The sequence below is a fragment of the Siphateles boraxobius genome, unplaced genomic scaffold (assembly GCF_051911475.1).
Source record: "Siphateles boraxobius isolate OS27281-9 unplaced genomic scaffold, OSU_SipBor_1 13, whole genome shotgun sequence".
NCBI classification, from domain to species: Eukaryota; Metazoa; Chordata; class Actinopteri; order Cypriniformes; family Leuciscidae; genus Siphateles; species Siphateles boraxobius.
In genome coordinates this window covers 3,687,906-3,713,378 of record NW_027508733.1, presented here as the reverse complement: position 1 = coordinate 3,713,378, position 25,473 = coordinate 3,687,906, and the positions used below count along the sequence as shown (strand labels likewise).

Sequence of the window (25,473 nt, the reverse complement as noted above, 5' to 3'; positions counted from 1 at the left end):
AGTTTTTTTATCTCCAAACCTCCTCTGAATCACATCATCATCCTTCATTTCAGTAAGATCAGTTTAGAGAGTTTAGAGAGACTGAATCTCCCTCTATCACTGACACAAACTCCACTATAGCTCCTGAAGAACAGAGTTTTTCACAGATTAAAGCTTTAAATCACTTAATGTTGGTTTGATGAAGCTTCACTAAAATACGTTTAATCATTTAAATGAGAAATTAACAATATAGCAGTACAAAGGCAAAAGATGATGAATGAAAAGAGAAATATATTTATATATGGAACAATAACTAAAAAATACACTTTTACTTTAATGTTTAACGTCACACTAAAACTAATGCTGTTGATTATCTGAGCTTCATATTTATAGTATTTTAATCAATCAATAACGTCTCTTGTTACGACTGTAACCATTTAGGTTCCCTTTCGCGGAGTGATGATCTGGAACTAGTGCAATCTTGTTGCGTCATGAAGTCAACCGTACTGATCTATATCATTCTATAATATATATTATAAAATATATATTAATTTCAAAAGTGTCCCGTGAAGTTCAGAAGTAAAAAATGTCAAACAAAACGGTGATGGTCACACACATCAACAGTTCAAATTCAACAATATTATTGATCTGACTTTACTGACGGAAAACTTGAACTGAGCTGGATGATGATGACATCACTATTTTCTGAAGAACTGATTTATAGATGAAATGAACTAGTTTAATAATTGATTATCTTTACAACAGAACTGAATCAACACTGAACTGACTTCAGCTGAACTTCAGCTGATACTTTACTTTGAAACAATCTGTATTGTCTAAAGCGCTATTTATACTCTTAAACTAACATTTAAAATTTTTGTATTAACATTTATTCTATGAGAATCAAACCAGTGTTATGTCAGGATCATTTAGATACTATTAAAATTTTTATTAATTTTACATTTATTCATTTAGCAGAAGCTTTTATCCAAAGCGACTTACAAATGAGAGCAATAGAAGCAGTGAAACTAACAATAGAACAACAATATGCAAGTACTCTGACCCTTCAGTTTAATCTAACGCAGTACATATATTTGATTTGTTTTTAATAAATAGATATTAATATTTTGAACCAGTTTTATTTTCATTTTTTCCATTTTCAATTTAGTTGAAGTTTTAGTAATTGTGTTTTTGTGATTGTAATTCGTTTTTCTAGTTTATAGAAATTTTTTAGCTCATTACCCTTGATGGAGGAGCAGTGAAGGGTTACGAGGCTATCCCTCCAACGGAGCGGTCTGTTGACACAGGTGCACCTGTGTCCGGCAGCCGCTGCATTTTGGGGGGATCCTCGGTTATCCGCCTTCTCACGCACGCCCTGCCGCTAGTGGAGACAGGTAAGTGTTGCACAGCACACTAACACCACACTCTCCACTTTGCTGCCCCACCTCAGGTTCGGCTATCCCGCTCAAGTCAGCGATAATCATCTCATTAGGTTTTAAGCAGACGTGCGCCTGAAAATCCAGTGATATTCATCACACCTAGTGTTGAGCAGTGCTCCTGACTTGTGTGCGCTTATCTTATCCTACTGGCGAAGGATTTGATATAGCCATTCCTCCAGCCGGTATGAAGGCCAGTTGTAAATTCATTCTTCATGCTACTAGGTGGTGGGTTGTTACCATCTTGGCCCAAGATTGGTCTGCAGCTCCAACCTGAATGACATGTGCTTCAGATCTCTACCTTCCGTGCCGCAGGCCATCCTGTTTGTTGCCCTGAGGGTTGAAGTATCAGTACAGAGTCCTTCCCTTCAAGTGCTCCAGAGCTCGTTGGGTCTTCAGGTCAACTGGGAGAGAGTAATCTCGCCCACGGGTTGAGTATCTCTTTTCGGTTTTGGAGGTGGACTCTGTCCAACACGTCTCTGTAATGAGAGTGTGTTCTGCTGGTGTGTTTAGAAGTGAGAAGGGTCCAACTGAAAGAACTTTCAGAGGCTCCTGGGGCATTTGGTAGATGCAGCCATTTGGCTTCCTCCATATGATGACCGCTTCAGCGATAGCTTCACGATCGAGTCCCGAGGTGACCGTGGCAGAGCAGCTCACCCTGTGTGACTATAGTTCATCCCAGTCTGCTGCCTACACGTGCCTCGAGTTGTTAGACATTGCGACTGCTGCTTAAGCTTCCCTCGCATGTCACGACTCACCCATCACCTCCTCCTTGGAGTCGGAAGCCTCTGAGGACGTTTCGTTCCATTCTTTCCCAGCCTACTCAATCGTGCCGCCGACGAGCCTCACGACAGTTATAGCCAGGGTGAGTGGAGACTCCATCCCCTGGGGTCCAGTTGGGTCATGACCACTCTGGGGCCGCTCAGTTGCCTCTCCGGTTTCATTGCCTTGCCTGTATTTCTGCCCAAGCGGACAACCCTTGGACAGACACTGGCTCTCAGCTGCCCCGGGGGCCCGCAGAAATGCGTTTCCCCAGTGAGCCTCCTAAAAGCGACTGTGATAATTTAGTTTGACAGTCATATCCTGTGAAAAGAAAAATGTTTGTCATAATTCTGTTTATGACAAATAAACCTGAAATAAAAATAAATTCTGTCATAAACCTGTATGTGTTTCTTTCTTCTGTGGACATAAAAAATACATATTTAGATACCCACTGATATTTCAGAGGAGGAGATGGCGGGCGAGTTGCGGCAACGGGAACATAACGGATGTACACAAGAGAAAGAAATACTGCTAGCAACTCAAACCTGAGAAAAAAAAAGTGTGTTGGATTTACATGATTTAATAATGTACATCGGTCCCTCATAAATCAATTAAGTTAAACAAACATAAGTTGTTCATGTAACTTCAACATCATGAAATGAAGTCATTTTAAGTGACCCAATTAAGTAGTCTCAAAGTGAATTTTAAAAGGCTCCCTAATTTAGGTATTCATATCGATATATTCATTCATCCAATAAGATTTCATTTATTTTAGTGTCACACAATTGAATTGAAAGACTATAGCTAGCTATTAGCTAAATCTAAGATTCAGACATTGAACAGGGCACCCCAGCCGGTGGTGGAGGCATCTGTTGAGACAGCGCTAGTTCTAGTGGAGGGCAGGGACCTGACCCAGAAGGCACAACGTCCCAGAGTGGGGTCTGAGTGTGCAGCCTGGCTCCAGAGTTTGGCAGAGGGTGCGCGAGAAGGCAAGGCGTCCTCGAACCCCCTGCTGAGTGCTGGCGATGGAAGAGGGAGCTGAGAGTGGTAAGGCATAGCATGTTCACTGTCAACTGCACACTCTTGTGACCCAGAGAATGAGGAAATTGCTCTTTTGTTGAAAAAGTGGGTACATAAAACAAAATCAAACTCGACAAAGGATTCTCCGGGCCTCCACTGGGGGAAAGAAGAGCAGATCTCCTCATCTCCGGGTCTCTCGTCTCAGGAACGCCGCTTTGCCGGACGCTGGGAGGGTCTGGCGGGGGAGAGGCAGGTGGGCCATGCTGCGGGTTTGGTGAAGGCTGCTATTGCCTCCATCTGCTTTTGTACCGCTGAGAACTGCTGGGCGAAGTTCCCAGTGGTTGAAGAGGCCAGCGTGGGAGATGGCCATGAAGAGACGGCGCCAACTCCTGCAAGATTTCAGATGATGCAAAACTGTGAATCAACATGCACCAATGCTATATTTTCTAAATGTCATAATCATTTGTTAACAAACAAGTATTCATTACTTCAATGAGCTCTCAAAATTTTTACATTGTTTAAATAAATACATTTTTAGCTAACTGTGCTTTTGTGTACAGTATGTACATTTCTGAAATACATAACTTAGACAGTTACCTCTGATCTGAGCTATGAAGCAATTCGGCGGCAACCAATCGGAATGTAGAAGTTCTCCGTTTGAGAGGATTCCAGAGAACGCAGTCCGGTAAACTTTGGTTCCGACCACATTAGTTCCCAAGCAAAATAGAGGAAAGGTTGATCATTTGAATTTGATAAGAAGGCGTACAACAATATTTATAGGCAAGATTTTTGCGCTAGAACACTTGTTTTTCAGCGGAAATGCAAATTAGAATAGCACTTAACCATTACCACAAAAGCCACACCACACAAATGGATTTTAATTGGTTTATTTCGTTAGCAAACATGTCACTGTAATTGTTAAGTTCTTTCCATCGATCAATTTTCTGCAAAAATAACGATCGACATGATTGTTTGCTTTTCGGCCCCTTTAAATAAAGTTTAAAAAAATACCAAGCATTCGATCTACATCAGAGCGTCATGAATCTTTCTATGGCGTCGCTAGCAGAGCGGCGGTGTGAACGCACAGTAAGCCTTACAGGTCCTGGATTGAAGACACTGGCGACCCTGCAACTGCACGCTCCACCTGAGAGATGCGCATATCCTTTGGTTGCCCCACCATCGAGGGCAGTGAGAGTGAAGAAGGCTCTGGAGCGGCTTTGGGCAGAAAAAGGGGTAACACTTTATTTCGATAGTCCACTTTAGACATTCTACCAGCTATAAGTAACTTTGGAGCTTCATGTCAACTAACTGTCATTAGAGTATTAATAGACTGTCTGCTTCATATCTGCTAACACTTTATTGTGTTGGTCCCCCAACAGATATTCTACTGACTATAAATAAGTGGAGTATCGAAATAAAGTGTAACCGAAAAGAGTGCCTTCCATGACTTCATTACCTCCTCGTGCACTTCCGGTGTGGTGAAGTGTTGAGTCCCAGCTTAGGATCCCACTATATGCCTGATCTAAAGCTGTTCTCACGATTCTTAATGTAATAAATCAAAATTTAATTCAAGTAATAATCTTATATTTTCATCCTGCTTATTTATATAGTTAAAGTGAAAAAAATTGCATTTTTAGGTATGTTTTGCGACATTGTTAATTGTTATTAAAGGTGCCTTGTGTCATGTCCGCCAAAAAATCAATTCATACTCCACATTCCATACCAGATGGGGGCAGTATACCTCCAGAAAGTGAGTTGGTCTACTCTAGAGTAACAAACGAGAAACGGCATAGTCTCTATGCTCCGCCCCTACCTTCACAACGACCCTAGAGCCATAGCCGAAGCCGAGCCAACTCCTAATAGAGGACGTTTTGACTAAAGAGGAACGTTGGTTGATGTCAAGTGATTTTTAAATATCTTTAAGCTACTCGCCTTCACCTTTACCAGTGAATATGTTCATATTCGTTTTGTTCATATTACATTTTTATTGTTAGTTTGAATTACATTAATTTGACAGACAGCATTTGCTGATGTTGACCAAGCTAGCGCCATTCAGAGCTGCCAACTCTCACGAATTCACCGTGAGACACACGCAATTGACACTTTTCACACACTCTCACGCCACACATCAATTTTGTCACGCACAGAAAAATCGCAAAGCAAAGAGGACACGGAAACCGACAGACTAGACAGAGAAAAATCTCAGTTCTCAGATTCTGTCAATTTTATTACGCAATTCAAACAATAAATACCGTTTTGGCGCTTGTAAATGTTACACGACAGATCCTTAGCGCACGTGAACCAATCATCTCTACTAGCTAATAGTAAAAAAACATGAAAGATGTTCTTGAAAGATACAGTATGCTACAACTTACCAAAATGTATTCCTCATACATAATATCGACCAATCATTTTTTGTAATCAGCGTGCAGAGGTCAATAACATAGCTGGAGAACAAATATGTCAGATTTACCTCAGGAAAGCAATTTAATAAACATAATCTAATTAGCTAATGTTACATTTTATCATCAGCTTGGTAGAGACAGGCTCTGGTAGATAACAGGTGAAAACCGAATCGGATCTGTGGGTAGAGCTAACTATCAAGCACATCAGGTTCAAGTACGCCCACAAGCCGTGCGAGTTATTCGTGTATTGCAGTTGGCTGGTGGTTATGTTGCCCAAATACCGCCTCCCATGGCCGAAACTGGTATTATGACACCTGTCGGGCCGTGGCTAGTAATTTAGCATGCTACTTCAGGTTGATATCTCTGCAGCACTATAACTTGTAATTTTTTTAATGACATCATTGCCCTTATTTCTTCTCATTCTTTTGATGCGTGTAGCTAATTTTTTGGATATTTCTACCTCAATTCTTACACATGGCACCTTTAAGCAATAAAGCATAATATAAGTTTTTTTTTATTACAAGCATGTCATGTCATAATTAATTCTTAAACAGAATTATGCTTGTATCATATTTGTTATTTATTGAAAAATATCATAGATGGTGAAAAAAACTCTCTCTAATAATTTTGGATAGCTGTATGCTATGCTGCTATCTAAGCTAACTAAATAAAACACCAAGAACGAGAAATATTTAATTTCACAATCTATAGCTTCGGTTATGTACTAGTATATGAAACATATAAGTTCAAAGGTATTAATGGTTGTTACAGTCGAACAATGTTACTCTTGATTAATTTACAATACTCGACAAGAGACCAATAAAACACGAGGGCTATATATATACACACAACTAATGACCAAACAATGAACAATTTACAATTATCTTCTCTCTCTGTGCGTGCGGTCTGTGTTTGTGAGAGAGAGCTCGCGCAGCACTGATAGAATGGTACTTTTTAATCCATAAGCTTAGATCACTGGGAGGTGAGGGAACGCTGGCGCGCTTGGCTGCCGCTCCTTTCTTCAATTTGTTTTTTAAGCTATATTATTCTCCGCGCCTTTGCGGTTGCGATGTGGACGTACCATTTTATATACTTTGGACTGCTGTTTTTAATTGTGTACTCCACCTGGATTAACCTGCAACGTCTCACGGAGAATTCCCTTACCGAGAATCAACGCAGTGCTTCGGCAGTGTACGTAGTGCATGAGGACTCTATGATACTACGCTCACGGTGTGCATCGAGGATTCAACGCTGTGATCCGGCTGTGTACGCGGACTTACTGACTATGGCCCTGAGGTACTCTGCACGACAACTTCTGAGCTTAAAACGAAACTCTTATCGTTTAGTTAAAGACTCTTACGAACACTGTCGAGACGCTGGCTTGCTGCGTTCTAAACGATATATTCACCGGGGCTCGAGGTGCAGTTTTTCCGTCTCATCCTCTCCTAATGTTTTTGTCCCTGCATGCCAGCGTAAGAAAAACGATCTGCCTTATGTTGGTGCTGTTCACAGACATTTAATATCAGTTCCCCGTGTGGAGACTAAACTAATGTCGTCTCCTACTCAGCGCCTGGCCTATGCTGCATTATTTAATGCCCGCTCTGTGAATAACAAGGCACTTTTTTTATCGGATTTTATTTCGGATAGAAACCTGGACTAGCTGTTCTTAACTGAATCATGGCATAAAGAGAATGACGGACTTCTGTTTAACCAGATAACTCCTGCTGGTTTTGGAGTTTTAGATCTCCCGAGGTCATCTGGCAGAGGGGGTGGCATTATTGTGGTTTACAACCAGCAGTTCAATTTAAGCTCTGTGTCTGTTCCTCAGTTGTCATCATTTGAGTGCTTGGTTTTGAGTATTTCCACTCCTACTTCTACAATCATTGCGACCGTCTAAAAACCACCTAAGACTAAGCCACATGCAGTTTTTATGTCAGAATTTGCTGATTTTCTGTCAATGCTGTCCTTAAAGTTCCACAAAATTCTTATTGTCGGGGACTTCAACATTCATGTGGATCAAAGTTATTCATCGACGGCTAAGGAATTTTTATCGCTGCTTGACTGCTTCAATCTCTCGCAATTGGTAACTGGCCCGACTCATTGTAAAGGCCATACTTTGGATCTTGTGATTACAAATAGCTCATTTGTATCACAGTTATCATCTGTTGATATTGGATTATCTGATCATTCAGCTGTCTTTTTTAATTTGGTATTGCACAATTCATGTGTGCCTGCCACCCGAACGGTAACTTTTCGGAAGTGGAAGTCTATTGATCAGACAGTATTTTCGAATTCTGTTGTTTCCACTTTTGGTGATCTGCACTTCACATCTTTGGAGGAGAAAGTCTCACAGTTGAATAACGCTCTTGCTGTTAATCTAGACACTTTTGCTCTCCTGAGGTCACGCAAGGTTACTTTTACTCGCACTGCTCCATGGTATAACTACAATCTGCGCACTAAGAAGGCTGCCTGTCGGAAAATGGAGCGAAAATGGCATCTCACTGGCTTGCATGTTCATTATCTAGCCTGGAAGGATCTTCTAAGTGACTACGGAGCATTAATTGTGATTGAAAGATCTTTGTATTTCTCTCAGACTATTGAAAACAATCAAGAAAACCCAAGACATCTATTTAAAACTATAAACAGACTCCTTCAAGTTAATGCTGCTACTACCACGCCTTCTTCTCAGCCGCTGTGTAATTATTTTCTTCATTTCTTCAATTCAAAAATTGATAAGTGTTCGTAAACAAATCTCTGTTTCATCTGTTTCTACTGTTTCATTCCATTGTCCACCTGGGTTCACTGGTACTTTTCTAACTAACTTTCCTCTTCTTGATACTGAGACTCTTACAAGGGAGGTATCAAGCATTAAAGCTTCCACTTGCTTGCTTGATCCTCTTCCCACATGCTTATTTAAATCTTGCTTTGGGGTCCTGTCTCCGGTGGTTCTCAGTATTATGAATGACTCTTTGCAGACTGGGGTTGTTCCAGCAGCATTAAAGATTGCTGCGGTAACTCCAGTACCAAAAAAAGAGAATGTTGCCCTGGATGATTTTAATAATTATCGTCCTATTTCAAACCTTCCGTTTCTGGCAAATATACTTGAGCGTATTGTTGCCTCTCTTTTCTGTAAACATCTCACAAGTAATAACCTCTTTGAACCACTTCAGTCAAGATTCCGTAAATGTCATAGTACTGAGACGGCTCTGGTTAAAGTCACCAATGATCTGTTGATGGCTGCTGACTCTGGTGCAACATCTATTTTCATTATTTTAGATTTAAGAGCCGCTTTTGACACTGTTGATCACAGTCTAATGCTTACATGTCTTGAGAGAGTGTCTGGTGTGTCGGGACAGGTTTGAAGTGGTTTCGGTCCTACTTTGCTGACCGTTCCCAGTTCATCTCAATGGGTGACCATAGGTCTGAGATTAGCCCGGTTCTCACTGGTGTTCCCCAGGGGTCAGTTCTGGGCCCTTTACTCTTTAACATCTATCTATCACCACTTGGCTATCTCTTGAGATCGCTCTGCCTCCATTATCATTTCTATGCCGACGATACGCAAATTTATATACACTCGAAACCAGATGAGCGCTCCAACGTTGATTTTCTTTCTGGTTGTATTACTGAAATAAAAACCTGGATGAGTAATAATTTCCTGTGTTTGAACAGTGATAAAACTGAAGTTATGCTCATTGGTTCTCGTCATCAAACCTCCAAAGTTGGTTCTCTGTCTTTTAATCTTGATGGCTCTGTTTTGGGTATCCAGAGAAAAATGAGGACCCTTTGAGTTATTTTTGATGCTAATCTTTCATTTGATTCTTTCATTCAGAGTACTGTTAAAACATCTTTTTTCCATCTTAGAAACATTGCTAGATTGCGGCCTATGTTAACTTTTCCTGTAGCTGAAAAGCTGATAAATTCCTTCGTCGTCTCTCGGATTGACTATTGTAATGTTCTTTTAGCCGGAGTTTCTAAATCTACACTACACAAGCTTCAACGTGTACAAAATTCTGCTGCTAGGATCTTAACTGGGTCCAGAATATGCAACCATATCACTCCGGTTTTGGAATGCTTGCATTGGCTCCCAGTTAGGCTCCGAGTCGATTTTAAGATTATGATGCTTACATATAAGTCCTTGCACGGCCTGGCTCCAAATGATCTATCTGAACTGTTGCTCCCCTACACTCCGAATCGCAGACTGCGCTCGTCAATCGAGCATGCTGGTGGTTCCTAAAACTCGCTTAAAATCTATGGGTGACAGGGCTTTTTCCTTCTATGCACCTGTCCTTTGGAATTCTCTGCCTCTTGAACTTAGAGAAGCCCAGACTTATGACACTTTTAAAGGTCAACTTAAGACATACTTTTTTAAACTTGCATTTACCTGTTGATGTGTTTTGCTTTTAACAATTGTTTATTGTGTGTACAGCGCTTTGAGAAGGTGCTTTTAAAGGCGCTTTATAAAATAAAGGATATTATTATTATTATTATTATTATTATAAGTAACTAATGCACTAGTTTTCATACAAAATAAATATGTAACATAATTAGGTACTTTAGTTATTATTAACACAATAACGTAACACATGCAGACTACGTTTCTCAACACTGAGAATGAATAAATAAACGCCTATTTCTCCAGACTCACGTTTATCAGTAATCCACAAATTACAGAACTTTCATAATCACTAAGCCACAGCGATTTTAATTTTATTTAGATTTAGTGTTCATCAATACTTAAGCATTTTATAATTTGCATGACTGAATGATGTTTTCCTCTTATCTGAGTGACCATGAATGACGGAGTATTTTAAAATAATCCATGCGATCACTCCCGTGCCGTGTGATCATTGAATCCAGATTAAGTTAACTAAAAACAATATTTCAACTTTCCACATCCACCCCAGCCCGTTTACCTTCAGTTAGGCTTATGAACTCAGTCAGACTGCGGGCCGCGGGAGTGGAAGAGGATCGAGCGGGATTCTTTATTGCTGTCGATTTTCAGTCTCTTTTTAATGATAGGCCTTACACATCTGTCAATCATCCCCACTTGCTATTTGGGGAATGAACCCAGCGCTATGATTGGTCGAACTCCGCTTATTTTGTTGTTGCTTGATTTGAGGACTGCACGTGCACAGAAGCGTCACCAGGTTTTTGTGTAGTTTAGAGAGACAAATCATACCACCGTACTTTGAGGTCAAAATGCGTACAGGTTGGCAGGTCTGCATGATGGACAGATTTAGCCAGGTTGCCTGAGTTACACCCCTTCTCTTTTTCTGAAGGACATCCTGGGATTTTTAATGACCACAGAGAGTCATCATTTTAATGACCTACAGTTAAGCTGCAAGCTTTGTGTTTTGTAAGCCCTGCTACAGTAACACATGAAGGGCAGCCGTGACCTCAGAATCAGGAGGCCGTCGAGATGATTCAGGGATTTTGTTCCCTCGAGGTGGAGGAACTTTGTGGAGGGAGGCAGTGTAACGAGCCTGAAGAGTGTTTCATGTTCTGTCAGGTGTAGGGCTGGGTATCGTTTGAATTTTAATGATTCCAATTCCGATTCCGATCCTGCTTATCGATTCCGAAAAACAACAACCTTAGATATCATTCACATTTAGTCTTATTGCAAAACATTTAATTGTAGCTGAGACAGTTCAGGGATTTTGTTCGTTCCCTCGAGGTCCAGAAACTTGCAGTGTAGCAAGTCTGAAAAGTGTTTCATGTTCTGTCAGGTCTAATCTAAGAAAAAATACCAATATGGAACATTCAACCAAGTTGCACAAACTATTGTCCAAAAAGAGAAATTCTGTGTTCACAACAGGGCCGTCCATAAGGGGGGATAAAGGGGAACGTTCTCTGGGGCCCAGCCGCTAGGGGGGCCCATGCAGTCCAGCAATAATTATGTTCATTCTAAATATAAACAGGTTACCATATTTTATTTTGAACCAAAAAAGCACCATTCATTTTTTTAAAAGTGAGAAAAAAATGCATTTTATTTAATGCTGCTTGAGTAAAATGTAGCCTGTGTCATAATGAAACACCCCTCTCCTGAAAATGGTCTGAGCAGGCTATTTTTTTTTTTTTACGTAACGTAACGTCAAAAACACCAGTGCTTCTCGCCAGTTTGCGGTCAGCAGCAAAGTGACATGAACAAAATAATTATTAGCTATTGTAGTAGCCTACATTTAGTTGGTATGCCAGGTATGTGGTACACGAGTACACTTCTAATAAAAAAAAAAACCTTTTACTTCGTTACGTTGGGTGACATTCCTCTCGTTACTTTATTTTAATGCAATACGTGTTAAATGCGTAGTTTATTCCAAGCGCGCTGTATCTTTTTTTCTGGGCATGAGCGATGCTCAATTCACAAATGAATCACTCTTTTGAGTCGATTCTGTTCAAAGACTTCATCAAACAAGTTGGCAGATCTGTCTAAATCGGTTCGCGAATCAGTTTGAATGATCTGTGCAGTTCCTCACGCACCGAATTGTTTGAAGCGCTTTCAATTCACACTTGACTCGAAGTTGTCTAACAGGAGGATTTAAGAACATCACAAGCGTTGGATGAATCGGCCGTGGAATACAGTACAGTCAAGTGAGAGCAAATCTTCAAATGCATCATATTGTTTGCCAGCGTCAGCGATGAAGATCTTTATTAGTTGAACATCTTCTTATGCTGTCTGTGAATTAATGATTCCACAGGACGATACAATCGATTTCATTTCATTCAGGTAATACATTTTACAGCCAAACAGATTATTACGCCACAATAGCACTACTACCAAGTATGACATCACCTGTTTGTTGGACATATTAGCTGTATTAATTAGTGTACTCATAAATCTTAATTGTTCTTACCTTGAAATGTTTAAGTACAAAATACAATTTGCCAGTTCTGCTTACTTAAACTTTGAATTTCATAACTTGGGGCAATCGATTGGTAAAACACCTTGTTTCGAAGGCTTGATTGTGTTTGTGGGGTGCACTGTAACGTGTTCATGCTTCATTTGTAACTTTACAGATGTTGTTTATGCTCAAACAGCAACATTACACACTAACTAAAGTTAGAAAAGTGAAATCATATTCAACCACCCCTTTAAATTTTTTGAGTTTTGCCAACTTATTCGTTTTTACAGTGCAGATCGTTTGTTAACCTTGGTGTGTTGTGTGTGTGTGTGTGTGTGTGTGTGTACCAATGTAGCCCCCATCACTGAGTAAGTCTCTCTCAGTTAAATGTATGTTGGATAGAAAGCGAGAGAGAGAGAGAGAGAGAGAGAGAGAGAGAGAGAGAGAGAGAGAGAGAGAGAGAGAGAGAGAGAGAGAGAGAGAGAGAGAGAGAGAGAGAGAGAGAGAGAGAGAGAGAGAGAGAGAGAGAGAAACAGGCATGATATGAGTAGCCTAGCAGATTTGGGGAGGGCCCATTCACTGGACCTTTTCAGGGGCCCAGTCATTTCTGTGGCCGGGCCTGGTTCACAATATAAAGAAATGTCAGGTTTGTGAAGAAATGATTTAGTGAGAAAGCAAACGACACTCCAACTGAACAGCAAAACCAATCAGACAGAACTAGTCGAGTCAGAGACTGAGTAAATACTGCAATGTTCTTCTAGCTGGACTTCCATCATGTGTTACTAAACCTCTACAAATGATCCAGAATGCTGCAGCCCGCCTTGTCTTTCACGTCACTCGTCTGTTCATCTCACTGCATTGGCTACCACTCGCTGCTCGCATCAAATTCAAAGCTTTGACGCTTGCTTACAGATCTACCACAGACTCAGCTCCGTCCTACTTTCACTCCCTACTACAAGTCTACGTCCCTACCAGAAGCCTACGATCGGCCAAGAAGCGACGGCTCATGGTGCCATCACAGCGAGGCACTAAATCACTCTCCAGAACATTCTCATTCACGGTTCCATGCTGGTGGAATGATCTCCCCACCCTCGTCCGTAATGCAGAATCCCTGACAGCATTCAAAAGACAACTGAAAACTCATCTCTTCCGTGAGTACTTAACATTAAATTTTTTTTTTAAATCTTTCCTTTTAAATTCGCTTTGGATAAAAGCATCTGTTAAATGACTAAATGTAAATGTAAATGTAAATAACTCCTGATAACATGTCAGTTCAGGGTGAGTCACCAGATGGAGGTGTTGCTCCTCAGACGAGACCACAGAGACAAATCACACTAGAGATTTTGCCTGCGTCCCAATGTGCATGATATCCATCCTAAATAGTTTGTGACATTAGTAATTGTCAATACTATTTAGGGCAGATAGGGTGGATAGTATGCACATTGGGACGCAAGGTTTATCGTTCCCTGTTGGAGGAAATGGAGCACCGATATGTTGTGTTTATGTACAGGTGAAACTTGAAAAATTAGAAAATCATGCAAAGTTATAATTTTTATGATTATGGCTTACAGCTTATGAAAACCCCAAATTCAAAATCTCAAAAAATCTGAATATTACATGAAATCCATTAAAAAAAAGGATTTTAAATACAGAAATGTCGGCCCTCTGAAAAGTATAATCATGCATATGTATATAGTTATATATACTAAATATATTAGTTTCACCTTTTAATCTGAATTACTGAAATACATGAAGTTTTGCATGATATTCAAATTCAAAATGTATTTCAATGTGATCTCAAAGTATTCTAATCTTTAAAAAATGATGTCTCAAATCAGTATTTTATTTTCTCATGTTAAAGGAGAAGCTGTTTGTTTATTATTGTAGATAGAAAAAGAAAATGAATGAGCAAATAATAATGTAAACATTTACAAATATTATTTAAAATAATGTTTTAATAATTTTGAGTTTATGCGTGGAGCACTGCTGAACTCTTAAAATTTATATAAAGTCTGTTTTTCTCCAGGAGGAGTTTGACATAATAAATGTAATAAAACATGGAGAGACTCTTGAACCTCAGAGTGAGAAACTTTATTGATAAAGGCAAGAACATATACAGCAAATTCTCTATTACTTTTTTGTATCTAAGAGAAATATACACAAAGCTGTTCAAATAGGATTTAAAAAATTCTGACTCTGAAAGAAAGCAGAAGCTCAAATAATCATCAGTATTTATTATGACCAAAACACTAGAAGAACAAAAAACACACTTAAAGAATCTTTAAAGTTTAGACTTCAATACTTCCTGAAAAAGATAAACAAAGCCATTTATTAATAAATCTCACAAATATGTATGCAAAATCAGTTATGAGAAATGTCAATCATGTACCACTATTCAATCAATCATGATTGATCTAAACAATCATGTACCTGATGTGTGAATATGTGCTTGATCTCGTTCAGCTCTTCTGGATCTGATGTCATAAACCAGAATGATGACAGTAGCCACGCCCACCAGAGCAGAGAGGACCAATCGGATCACAGCTTCAATAGGACCACAACAGTGGACAGAGTCTGAGGAATAAACACATCAAACTGAGATCAGATCAGTCAATAAACACTGATATCAGCACTGACATCAACTAATATCATCAGTGCTGTGGTACCTGCACATGTGTGACAGAGTGTGTGGATGTCCAGATGTGTGGTCTGGTTGCTGATGGGATTGTTCAGCACACAGCTGTAGGTGTTTTTATCCTGATATTCCACCTCCAGAGGCAGAGAGAGACTGATGCTGAGATCACACACACTGATGCTGGACAATACACTCATTCCTTTGTACCAGGAGAGAGTCACATCACTCACATTCACCACTGATGAACACACCAATGAACATGATGATGATGAACAGTATGAAGAGTTACTGATGATGGGAACAGGCAGACGAGCTGGAAAATATGAGAGAATAAAGATAAATGAGGATGAATGAAGATATTCAAGCAGTCGAGGAAGAAACATCGAGAGGAACCGAGATTATCAAAAGTAGAGCATTTAAAACAATCTGATATAGAAAGTTAAATACATACCTAAACCATTTTAACAATAAAACAAGATGTTGATAGCAAAATGATAATATACTTGTATTAATTACAGCTTTTAAAGTCTAAATCTAGACAAGAATGGATAATTAACTCACTAAAGACAGTGAGGCTGAACCTCTTGATCGCACTGTTGATCAGTAGTTTATAATCTCCAGTATGTTCAGTTGTGGTGTTTGTGATGGTCAGAGATCCAGTTTGATTGTCCAGCTTCAGTCTGTCTCTGAATCTCCCATCAAGAACATCATCATATACAGTGATTCCTTTGGGCCGTTTATTGATTCCAGTTATTAAAGTGGTTTCAGGTCCAAACAACCACAAAATCCGAACACCATCCATCATTTCGGTGTCAGAGTCTAGAGTGACTGAATCTCCCTCCATCACTAAGTTGTCATCTGTATCACCAAAAACACACACAGAACAAACAGAAACAGGGTTTGTCACAGATTAAGACTTTCATGATTTCATGATAGTTTACTAAATGAAATAGTTCAAAATGTAAATTTCAAGTGAATAATATATGTAACTAGGCAGTCAACTTTGAAAACGAGGAGAGGATCTCAGTGCAGGGGATTTATCAATAACCAATAATAATAATAAGATACAAAACAAAGAACTTAGAACTAAACACAAGTAGAACGGAACTGAGACGCACATCCGTAAAAGCACAACAACCGACAATAAAAATGGGAAACACAGGAGTATATATATACAGGTGCTGGTCATATAATTAGAATATCATCAATAAGTTGATTTATTTCAGTAATTCCATTCAAAAAGTGTGTGATGAGGGGGGCGTGGTTTTGCGGAGTTTGCAGCGGGAGAGTGAGGGAGGAGCCTAGCGGTAAGTAAGTAAGTAGGTCAAGTGCAAAATGACGAACACCTGTGTCTGATTGCAGTAATTGGCGTGGGGAGACCGCATATAAACCGGCTGGTGCAAGAGTGAGGGGGGGAGAAGGACCGGGGACTCGTATCAACACTCGCGACCTGCTGGCTAACAAATGGACTGAGTTTGTACGACAGAGAGAGCTTTATGAATGGAATGAGTTTTCACATCGGGAAGAGTTTGACAAAAGTGAACTGAGAGCTGAACCAGCAGGAAAGAGTGTCTTTGAACTGTGCTGTAGAGACTTCTACGGTGAAGGCGCATGTGGCGCACCTTTTCTTTATTTTGTTTCATTTTTAATAAAGTATACGAGTCCCCGTTACGCCGACCTTCTTTCATCCGTACACTGAACCTTCGTTACAAAGTGAAATTTGGATATTATATTCATTCATTACACATAGACTGATATATTTCAAATGTTTATTTCATTTAATTGTGATGATTAAAACTGACAACTAATGAAAATCCCAAATTCAGTATCTCCGAAACTTAGAATATTACTTAAGACCAATACAAAAAAAGGATTTTTAGAAATGTTGGCCAACTGAAAAGTATGAACATGAAAAGTATGAGCATGTACAACACTCAATAATTAGTTGGGGCTCCTTTTGCCTGAATTACTGCAGCAATGCGGCGTGGCATGGAGTCGATCAGTCTGTGGCACTGACAAAACTGACAAAAGGTCATTGCTAAAGAGGCTGGCTTTTCACAGAGCTCTGTGTCCCAGCACATTAATAAAGAGGTGAAGGGAAGGAAAAGATGTGGTAGAAAAAAGTGTACAAGCAATAGGGATAACCGCACCCTGGAGAGGATTGTGAAACAAAACTCATTAAAAATGTGGGGTATATTCACAAAGAGTGGACTGCAGCTGGAGTAGGTGCTTCAAGAGCCACCACGCACAGACGTATGCAAGACATGGGTTTCAGCTGTCGCATTCCTTGTGTCAAGCCACTCTTGAACAAGACACAGCGTCAAAAGTGTCTCGCCTGGGCTAAAGACAAAAAGGACTGGACTGCTGCTGAGTGGTCCAAAGTTATGTTCTCTGATGAAAGTAAATTTTGCATTTCCTTTGGAAATCAAGGTCCCAGAGTCTGGAGGAAGAGAGTAGAGGCACAGAATCCACGTTGCTTGAAGTCCAGTGTAAAGTTTCCACAGTCAGTGATGGTTTGGGGTGCCATGTCATCTGCTGGTGTTGGTGCACTGTGTTTTCTGAGGTCCAAGGTCAACACAGCCGTCTACCAGGAAGTTTTAGAGCACTTCATGTTTCCTGCTGCTGACCAACTTTATGGAGATGTAGATTTCATTTTCCAACAGGACTCGGCACCTGCACACAGTGCCAAAACTACCAGTACCTGGTTTAAGGAGCATGGTATTCCTGTTGTTAATTGGCCAGCAAACTCGCCTGACCTTAACCCTATAGAAAATCTATGGGGTATTTCGAAGAGGAAGATGCGATAAGCCTGATCCAACAATGCAGAAGAGCTGAAGGCCACTATCAGAGCAACCTGGGCTCTCATAACACCTGAGCAGTGCCACAGACTGATCGACTCCATGCCACGCCGCATTGCTGCAGTAATTCAGACAAAAGGAGCCCCAACTAAGTATTGAGTGCTGTACATGCTCATACCTTTCATGTTCATACTTTTCATTTGGCCAACATTTCTAAAAATCCTTTTTTTGTACTGGTCTTAAAGTCCCTGTAAAGGCAATTCTTAAAATGTTAGAAATATATTGTTAAAACATATTACAAAGACTGTGAACTTTGAAGTACTGAATTGTGGAGTTAGACCGTTAAACAGTTTTCCACCATTGCTTTGTTCCGGATTTTTTGTGCGGGGCTAAAACGGGGTCTTGATGACTGGAGCCCCTTAGCTCCTGGACACGTCCCTACTTGATGACGCACGGGAGCCACTGAGGCTGGCCGCTCCCCTAACAATATAAATAGAGCACATTAATAACATCAGTTTGCCGCTCAATCGCGAGTTACTGTCAGTATTATTAGTTACTACAGCCTACAGTTTGCTAGCTAGTTATGCAATCGTCACGGAAACGCGTACTACCTGGATGCGGTCGCGTACAAAACAGATCGGTGTCCTTATTTACATTTCCGAAAAACGATCACATCAAGAAGAGGTGGATTAATTTTGTGAAGAGACACCTTGATGGAGAGCTGAGGATCACCGCCAAAACCCTCCTCTGTAGTGATTATTTTACACGGGATAGTTTTATAAACTTTCGTCGGAGACAACTGATATTCACTGATAATCCGCTGTTACTGGTGGTGAATGGAGCCAAACCAACTATCTCCCGTCACGCCGACAACTGGTGAGTGTTTACTTCCCTTGAGGGGGCGTGGTTTCAGCACAGCCAGCGGAGGAGAATATCATGCAACAAAACAGACAACAAAAGAAGCAAAATGGTGTGTGCATTCATTATTGCATCTTTAACCTAAATATTTAAACAGTTGAAACTGATATTCAACTCACCATAGACATTGACACTGAAAATCATCCTCTTATAGTTGATCTCTTGTTCATAATTATCTGTGTCTCTGAATATGGTGTTTGTGATGGTCAGAGATCCAGTTTGATCATCCAGTTTCAGTCTGTCTCTGAATCTCCCATCAAGAACATCATCATATACAGTGATTCCTTTGAGTCGTTTATTGATTTCAGCAATTAAATTGTTTTTAATCCTCCACTGAATCACATCATCATCCTTCATTTCAGTAAGATCAGAGTTGATTGAGACTGAATCTCCCTTCTTTACTGACACTGACTCCAGTCCTGAATCATCCACACAGAGAACAAACAGAAACAGGGTTCGTCAAAGATTAGGACAGTTATTTGAAGGTTTACTAAAGTAAATAGTTTAAAATTTAAATTTGAAGTTAATATTATCATAAAACAACAGACGCAAAATGGAGTTTGGATTAATAATTATATGATGTGCTGATTAAAATATAAAACAGATCAAACAAATATTTAACTCACCACCATAGACAGCAAGAATAAAAGGCTTGATCTCACTTTTGATCTGTAGTTTATAAACTCCAGCATGTTCAGTTCCGGTGTTTGTGATGGTCAGAGATCCAGTTTGTTTGTCCAGCTTCAGTCTGTCTCTGAATCTCCCATCAAGAACATCATCATATACAGTGATTCTGTCGAACTGTTTATTGATTTCAGCTATTACAGTGTTTTTATCTCCAAACCTCCACTGAATCACATCATCATTTATTTCAGTAAGATCAGAGTTTAGAGAGACTGAGTTTCTCTCCCACACTGACACTGATGTTACTGAATCAGCAAACACACCTGAAGAAGTTTTCACAGAGTAAAGGTTTAAAATCACTTAATGTTGGTTTGATGAAGATTCACTAAAATCCTTGTAATCATTCAAATGTGAAATAGACTTTATACAGGAAAATAACTAAAAAGAAAGAATTTTACTACAACTAAGACTAATGCTGTAGGGTATTTAAGCTTCATATTTAATTTAATCAATCACTAATAACTGAATGCCTTGAAAAACTTTAAAATCAAACTTGACCTCACATTTATTTCTATGAGAATAACAGTAAGTGTTAATCCTCTCTGACTAATTTAACCAGTAGGCCTATTTTTTTCCATGGTAATAAAAAGGAAAAAAAACTGTAGCCATAAAATACATTTAAAACTCACCATCCAGACGCCACAAACACAAACAGAGCAAAACTAATTTGAGAACCATTTTCTTCATCGGTTCACTGAAAAGCCCACGATAGTAACTCTTAATGTCTGAAACACTCAGATTGATCTGGAAGACTGAACTGTGATATTTATCTGGTTGTGACCTCAGTCACAGTTTCCGTTCAAACGTCAATCTCCTTTAACATCATGAGAATCAACAAGCTTTTGCTGATCTTACATTTTCAAATGAATTCTGGCCCAGAATAAAAAAAAAAACTAATAGCAGAAGAGAGAAATATATTTGATTCGATGTTTTTGAATCTACTGGTGTGTTATTAGTGTTAGCTGTCAATAATATTGATCATTTTGATAAAAAAAAAGATTTTTTTTTAGAGTTTCTTAATTCTTAACAATAATTTTGCTTAATGTATCTATTAAATATATCATGGACAGCTGACTCCAGAAGTTTTCCAAATACTTTGTGTAGCGTACACATAACCATACTCATTTGTTATTGTCCTTGAGACTTTAACAAAGCCAATCTCACACATGAACTCCTCAAATACAGACATTAAATGCCCCACCAGCGAGGAGTATTTGGGACACTGATCTGATTCCTGCATACAGACAGAAATGAAAACTATCCAAACCTGTTGTGAGGACATTACATTTACATTTACATTTAGTCATTTAGCAGACGCTTTTATCCAAAGCGACTCACATCTGAGGACTAAAGCAAGCGAGTCATCGTGAAGAGGGAAGAACGACGCAAGAAGTGCTCAAAATACAAAGTTCAGGTATTGCTCAGAGTAGCAAAAGCCAGACAAGGGAAGATTTAAAAGGGAAGGAAAGATTTAAAAAAATTTTTTAATGTTAAGTACTCACGGAAGAGATGAGTTTTCAGTTGTCTTTTGAATGCTGTCAGGGATTCTGCATTACGGACGAGGGTGGGGAGATCATTCCACCAGCATGGAACCGTGAATGAGAATGTTCTGGAGAGTGATTTAGTGCCTCGCTGTGATGGCACCATGAGCCGTCGCTCCTTGGCCGATCGTAGGCTTCTGGTTGGGACGTAGACTTGTAGTAGGGGGTGAAAGTAGGACGGAGCTGAGTCTGTGGTAGATCTGTAAGCAAGCGTCAAAGCTTTGAATTTGATGCGAGCAGCGAGTGGTAGCCAATGCAGTGAGATGAACAGACGAGTGACGTGAGCCCTTTTGGGCTCGTTGAAGGCAAGGCGGGCTGCAGCATTCTGGATCATGTGTAGAGGTTTAGTAACACATGATGGAAGTACAGCTAGAAGAGCATTGCAGTAATCAAGCCTAGAAATAACCAGGGCCTGGACGAGAAGTTGTGTTGCATGCTCCGTTAGGAAAGGCCTGATCTTCCTGATGTTATACATTGCAAACCTGCATGATCGAGCTGTCTTTGTAATGTGGTCTGTGAAGGTCAGCTGGTCATGTTCCATCATCCATGCCGAGATGTCCGCCAGACAGCTTGAGATACGTGCAGCTACTGTGGGATCATCTGGTTGAAATGAGAGGTAGAGCTGGGTGTCATCAACATAGAAATGGTAAGAGACACCATGTGCCTGTATGATGGGTCCCAATGATGTGGTGTAGATGGAGAAGAGGAGCGGTCCAAGAACTGAACCCTGAGGAACCCCTGTGTTCAGTTGATGTGCTTTGGATACCTCGCCTCTCCATGCAAGCCTGAAGGACCTACCTGTGAGATAGGACTCAAACCAATGGAGGGAAGTTCCTTTGATGCCCAGTGATGAGAGGGTGGACAGAAGGATCTGATGATTCACAGTGTCGAAGGCAGCAGAAAGATCCAGCAGAATGAGAACTGAAGATTTGGAAGCAGCTTTTGCGATCCGCAGGGCTTCTGTGACCGACAGTAGTGCAGTCTCGGTTGAATGGCCTTTCTTGAAGCCAGATTGGTTGACATCTAGCTGGTTGGTCAGAGACAGGAAAGATGACACTTGGTTGAAAGCAACTCGTTCAAGTGTTTTCGCAATTAATGGTAGGAGAGAGACAGGTCTGTAATTCTCTAAAAGTGATGTGTCTAATGTTGTTTTTTTTAAGCAGTGGAGTTACCCGAGCCTGCTTGAATGCTGTAGGGAAAATGCCAGTGTGGAGGGATGAGTTGATGATGTGTGTGAGTGCTGGTAGAAGTGTGGGAGAGATGGCTTGTAGAAGGTGTGAGGGGATGGGGTCTAGAGGGTAGGATGACTGGAGAGGAGAAGTTTAGATACTTCTTCCTCGGTTAGCGGAGAGAAGGTAAAGAGAAGGTTTCTGGTAGTGGGAGAGGATTTTTTGGGTTCCTGTGTGTGTGGAGTTGAGAACTGACTGCTGATAGAGGTTGTTTTGTTGGTGAAGAAGTTAGCAAAGTCATCAGCAGTTAAAGAGGAGGTGGGTGATGGTGGAGGTGGACAGAGGAGAGAGTTAAATATCTTGAAAAGTGTTTGTGTGTTAGAGGCGCTGTTGATCTTGTTGTGGAAATATGAAGATTTTGCAGCGTGAACATCAGCAGAAAAGGAAGAGAGCAGAGATTGATACATACTCAGGTCAGACGTGTCTTTTGATTTGCGCCATTTCCTCTCCATTGCCCTGAGTTTGGTCCGGTGTTCACGAAGAACCTCAGATAACCAGGGGTTAGAGGGAGTAGCACGTGCTGGCCAGGAGGAGAGAGGGCAGATATTGTCTAAAATAGAAGTAAAGTGTAGCATAAAGTATCTGTTGCGGTATTCACATCTAGAGATGAGAATTGTGAGGGTGAGGGAAGTGAAGAAGACACAGCAGAGGAAAGATGGGAAGAAGAAAGTGAGCGCAGGTTACGTCTGAAAGTAACTGGTAGGGGAGTTGGTGGAGCATGGGTAGTGAGTTGTAGATTGAAAGTAATGAGGAAGTGATCTGAAACATGGAGAGGTTTCACCAAAATGTTGTCTGTAATGCAGTTGCGTGTGTAAACTAGGTCCAGTTGGTTGCCTGACTTGTGAGTAGCTGTGGTGATGAGCCGTTTGAGATCGAATGAGGCTAGAAGAGAGATGAAGTCTGTTGCATACGCCTTTTCTAGGTGAATGTTAAAATCACCAAAGACTACGAGTGGGGTGCCATCCTCAGGGAAAGAGGACAGCAGCACATCCAGCTCCTCAACAAAGCTTCCCAGTTGACCGGGGGGGCGATAAATAACTACAATATGGATCCTAATGGGAGTTGTAAGTGTAATTGCATGATATTCAAACGAGTTGTTATTGCATAGAGAAGAGAGAGTTGAGTATATCCAGTTGTTAGAAATGAGAAGACCAGTACCCCCACCCCTCCCAGACTGGCGAGGGGTGTGGGAGAAAGAGAAGTTGTTAGAGAGAGCAGCAGGGGTTGCTGAGTCTTCTGGACGGATCCAGGTCTCAGTCAAGCCCAATATATTAAGAGTAGAATGAGATGCAAAGGCTGGAATGAAGTCAGCCTTATTGACTGCTGACTGACAATTCCATAGACCCATAGAAAGAGAGAGAGGTGTGTGTGTGGATGAGAGAATGGGACGCAGATTAGCAGTATTGCGCTGCCTTCTGTGCGTGATGAGTGCACGTTGTCGAGAGACAACAGGAATGTATTGAAAGCACATGTTGTGAAAGGGAAATACGATAGAAGTGGGAAAGGAAAAGGAGAGAAGACGATACTTAAGTGCCTTGCCGGAGTCCTTGCTCGGTGCAGTCGCACAGGTAGAGTCGATGGTCTTTACCCGAGTCGGTCTTCACACGAGGAGGCTGAACGGGAGTTCCGATGGGAGAAATCGAAACTAGCTGTTGGACATCGCTCACTTAAGTGCTATAAAATTTAAAATGCAATACTATTCAGAGCGGCTGTTATATAAAGTGGGAACGCGTCTAATTAAAATACAAATTTATGAGAAGGCAAAAAAAGAAAATAACCAGAGAATCGAAAACAACCTTACCTTGTGGTAGATACTACACTGAAACAACAGGAGAACTGGATATTCAAAAAAAAACGACTTGCGTGCTCTTGTCTTGTTCACGGACTGACCGCTTGTCCTCAAGGACATCAAAGCAGTGGACCAGGGAGGCTATGGAGGATCTTCAGGCACGCTTGGACTATACTGACTGTGATGTATTCAGGACTCCTACCAACAATCTGAATGAGTACACTAAGGCTATGACAACATATATAAGCTTCTGTGAGTAGCCTATAGCTGTTTACCATCACACACCAGAGTAAGTTACAATAATGATAAACTCTAGATCACAGACAGACTTAAACTAAGGCTGGAGAAGCAAATTGCGTTTAAAGACCCCCTGAAATCATTTTTGAAAAAGTTTTTTAGCTTTTAGTATGAATACGTTAGCCTTAAAGGGGCATTCGGCAACTATTTCAGCTTAATACAACCGTTTAGAAATCATTTGGATGGTTTAATAACCTGTTCTGGTGAGAATGGTGGCTTTCCCCGCTCCCCCCAGCGTTCCTAGGCGGAAAACCAACCTTGCAACATGCGGATTAACGTCCCCGAAAGTTGGAAATAGGAAGTCTCGTGATAAGCGAGAACGAGTGAGAAACACAAACTGCTTTATGGCAATTCGACATAAACACACACACCGCCCTCAATGTGTATGATCTATTATCACCTCGGTAGACACAGCTCCACACGATAAAGTTGGCCGGCTCCGATAATAACAAATGCACTGGAGCAGCGGTAGAAAGCGGGAGGAGGGGCCGCAAGTGAGTTTTTTTTACAACATTGTTGTGAAATATACGCCTCACAGCTGTAGGGGGAGCTCGTTGAGAAAACATGCGACAACAAAAGTGAAAATCAGTGAAGAAATAGCTAGGGTTGCCGAATGCCCCTTTAAGGTTATGAATAAGCTGGTGTGCTCCAAAACAATGATAAAATTCACATTTAGGAGATATAAGCATTCAAAACTTACAGTCTCTCACTTCCGTTAAATGGATCAGGGATCTTTCTGACATCACAGTGGACTTCAGCTTCTCATCACATCTTTTGTCCAATCAAATGTCCTCTAGAATCTAAAGCTCCGCCCCCTATGTTATAAACACCACCTGGCCAAAGCCACCGTTGAAACGTCACGGAGCAATATGTATAAATAATATTTTATTCCGTTTTCCAACTGTACGGTGTAGTTTATTCACACCTCTACTATTGAATCCAACGTATCATCAGCGCTCGGATTTGCTTTCATGGTGCTGGCAAGTACGAAATGCAGTCTGTGAAGTAAACTAAATGCTACTGGCTATTTGAAAAGAGGGAGGAGCCAATCAATATGTCCCTGTTTCAGTGGAAATTACATCAACGCATCATAAAAAGCTGTGCGTTCCGAGGCACTTCAGTTGGACTTTAAGAGTTGGGA

General features: G+C 40.6%; 2 protein-coding genes across 2 annotated transcripts in view; one reads left to right on the top strand and one right to left on the bottom strand.

Annotated features, from left to right (window-relative positions):
• The window catches only part of LOC143736355 (uncharacterized), a 169,974-nt gene that overhangs the window by 83,059 nt on the left and 61,442 nt on the right, over positions 1-25,473 (top strand). The gene's annotated exons all lie outside the window — the stretch shown is intronic.
• On the bottom strand, positions 14,864-20,716 carry LOC143736293 (uncharacterized). Its single transcript, XM_077227035.1, has 6 exons — positions 20,641-20,716; positions 19,419-19,775; positions 18,912-19,211; positions 15,638-15,934; positions 15,108-15,389; positions 14,864-15,015 (listed from the first exon to the last, which is right to left on the bottom strand). Exons 1-6 carry the CDS (start codon positions 20,714-20,716, stop codon positions 14,864-14,866), a joined length of 1,464 nt encoding a protein of 487 aa, XP_077083150.1.

Excerpts from the sequence above, each read along its gene's own strand:
- LOC143736293 (XM_077227035.1), bottom strand. The coding sequence starts at position 20,716 with ATGCAGGAATCAGATCAGTGTCCCAAATACTCCTCGCTGGTGGGGCAT. Across the intron at positions 15,935-18,911 it reads TTTCAGTGTCAATGTCTATG|ATGACAACTTAGTGATGGAG; the intron begins GTGAGTTGAATA and ends TTGGTGATACAG. Across the intron at positions 15,016-15,107 it reads ACTCTGTCACACATGTGCAG|ACTCTGTCCACTGTTGTGGT; the intron begins GTACCACAGCAC and ends TTTATTCCTCAG.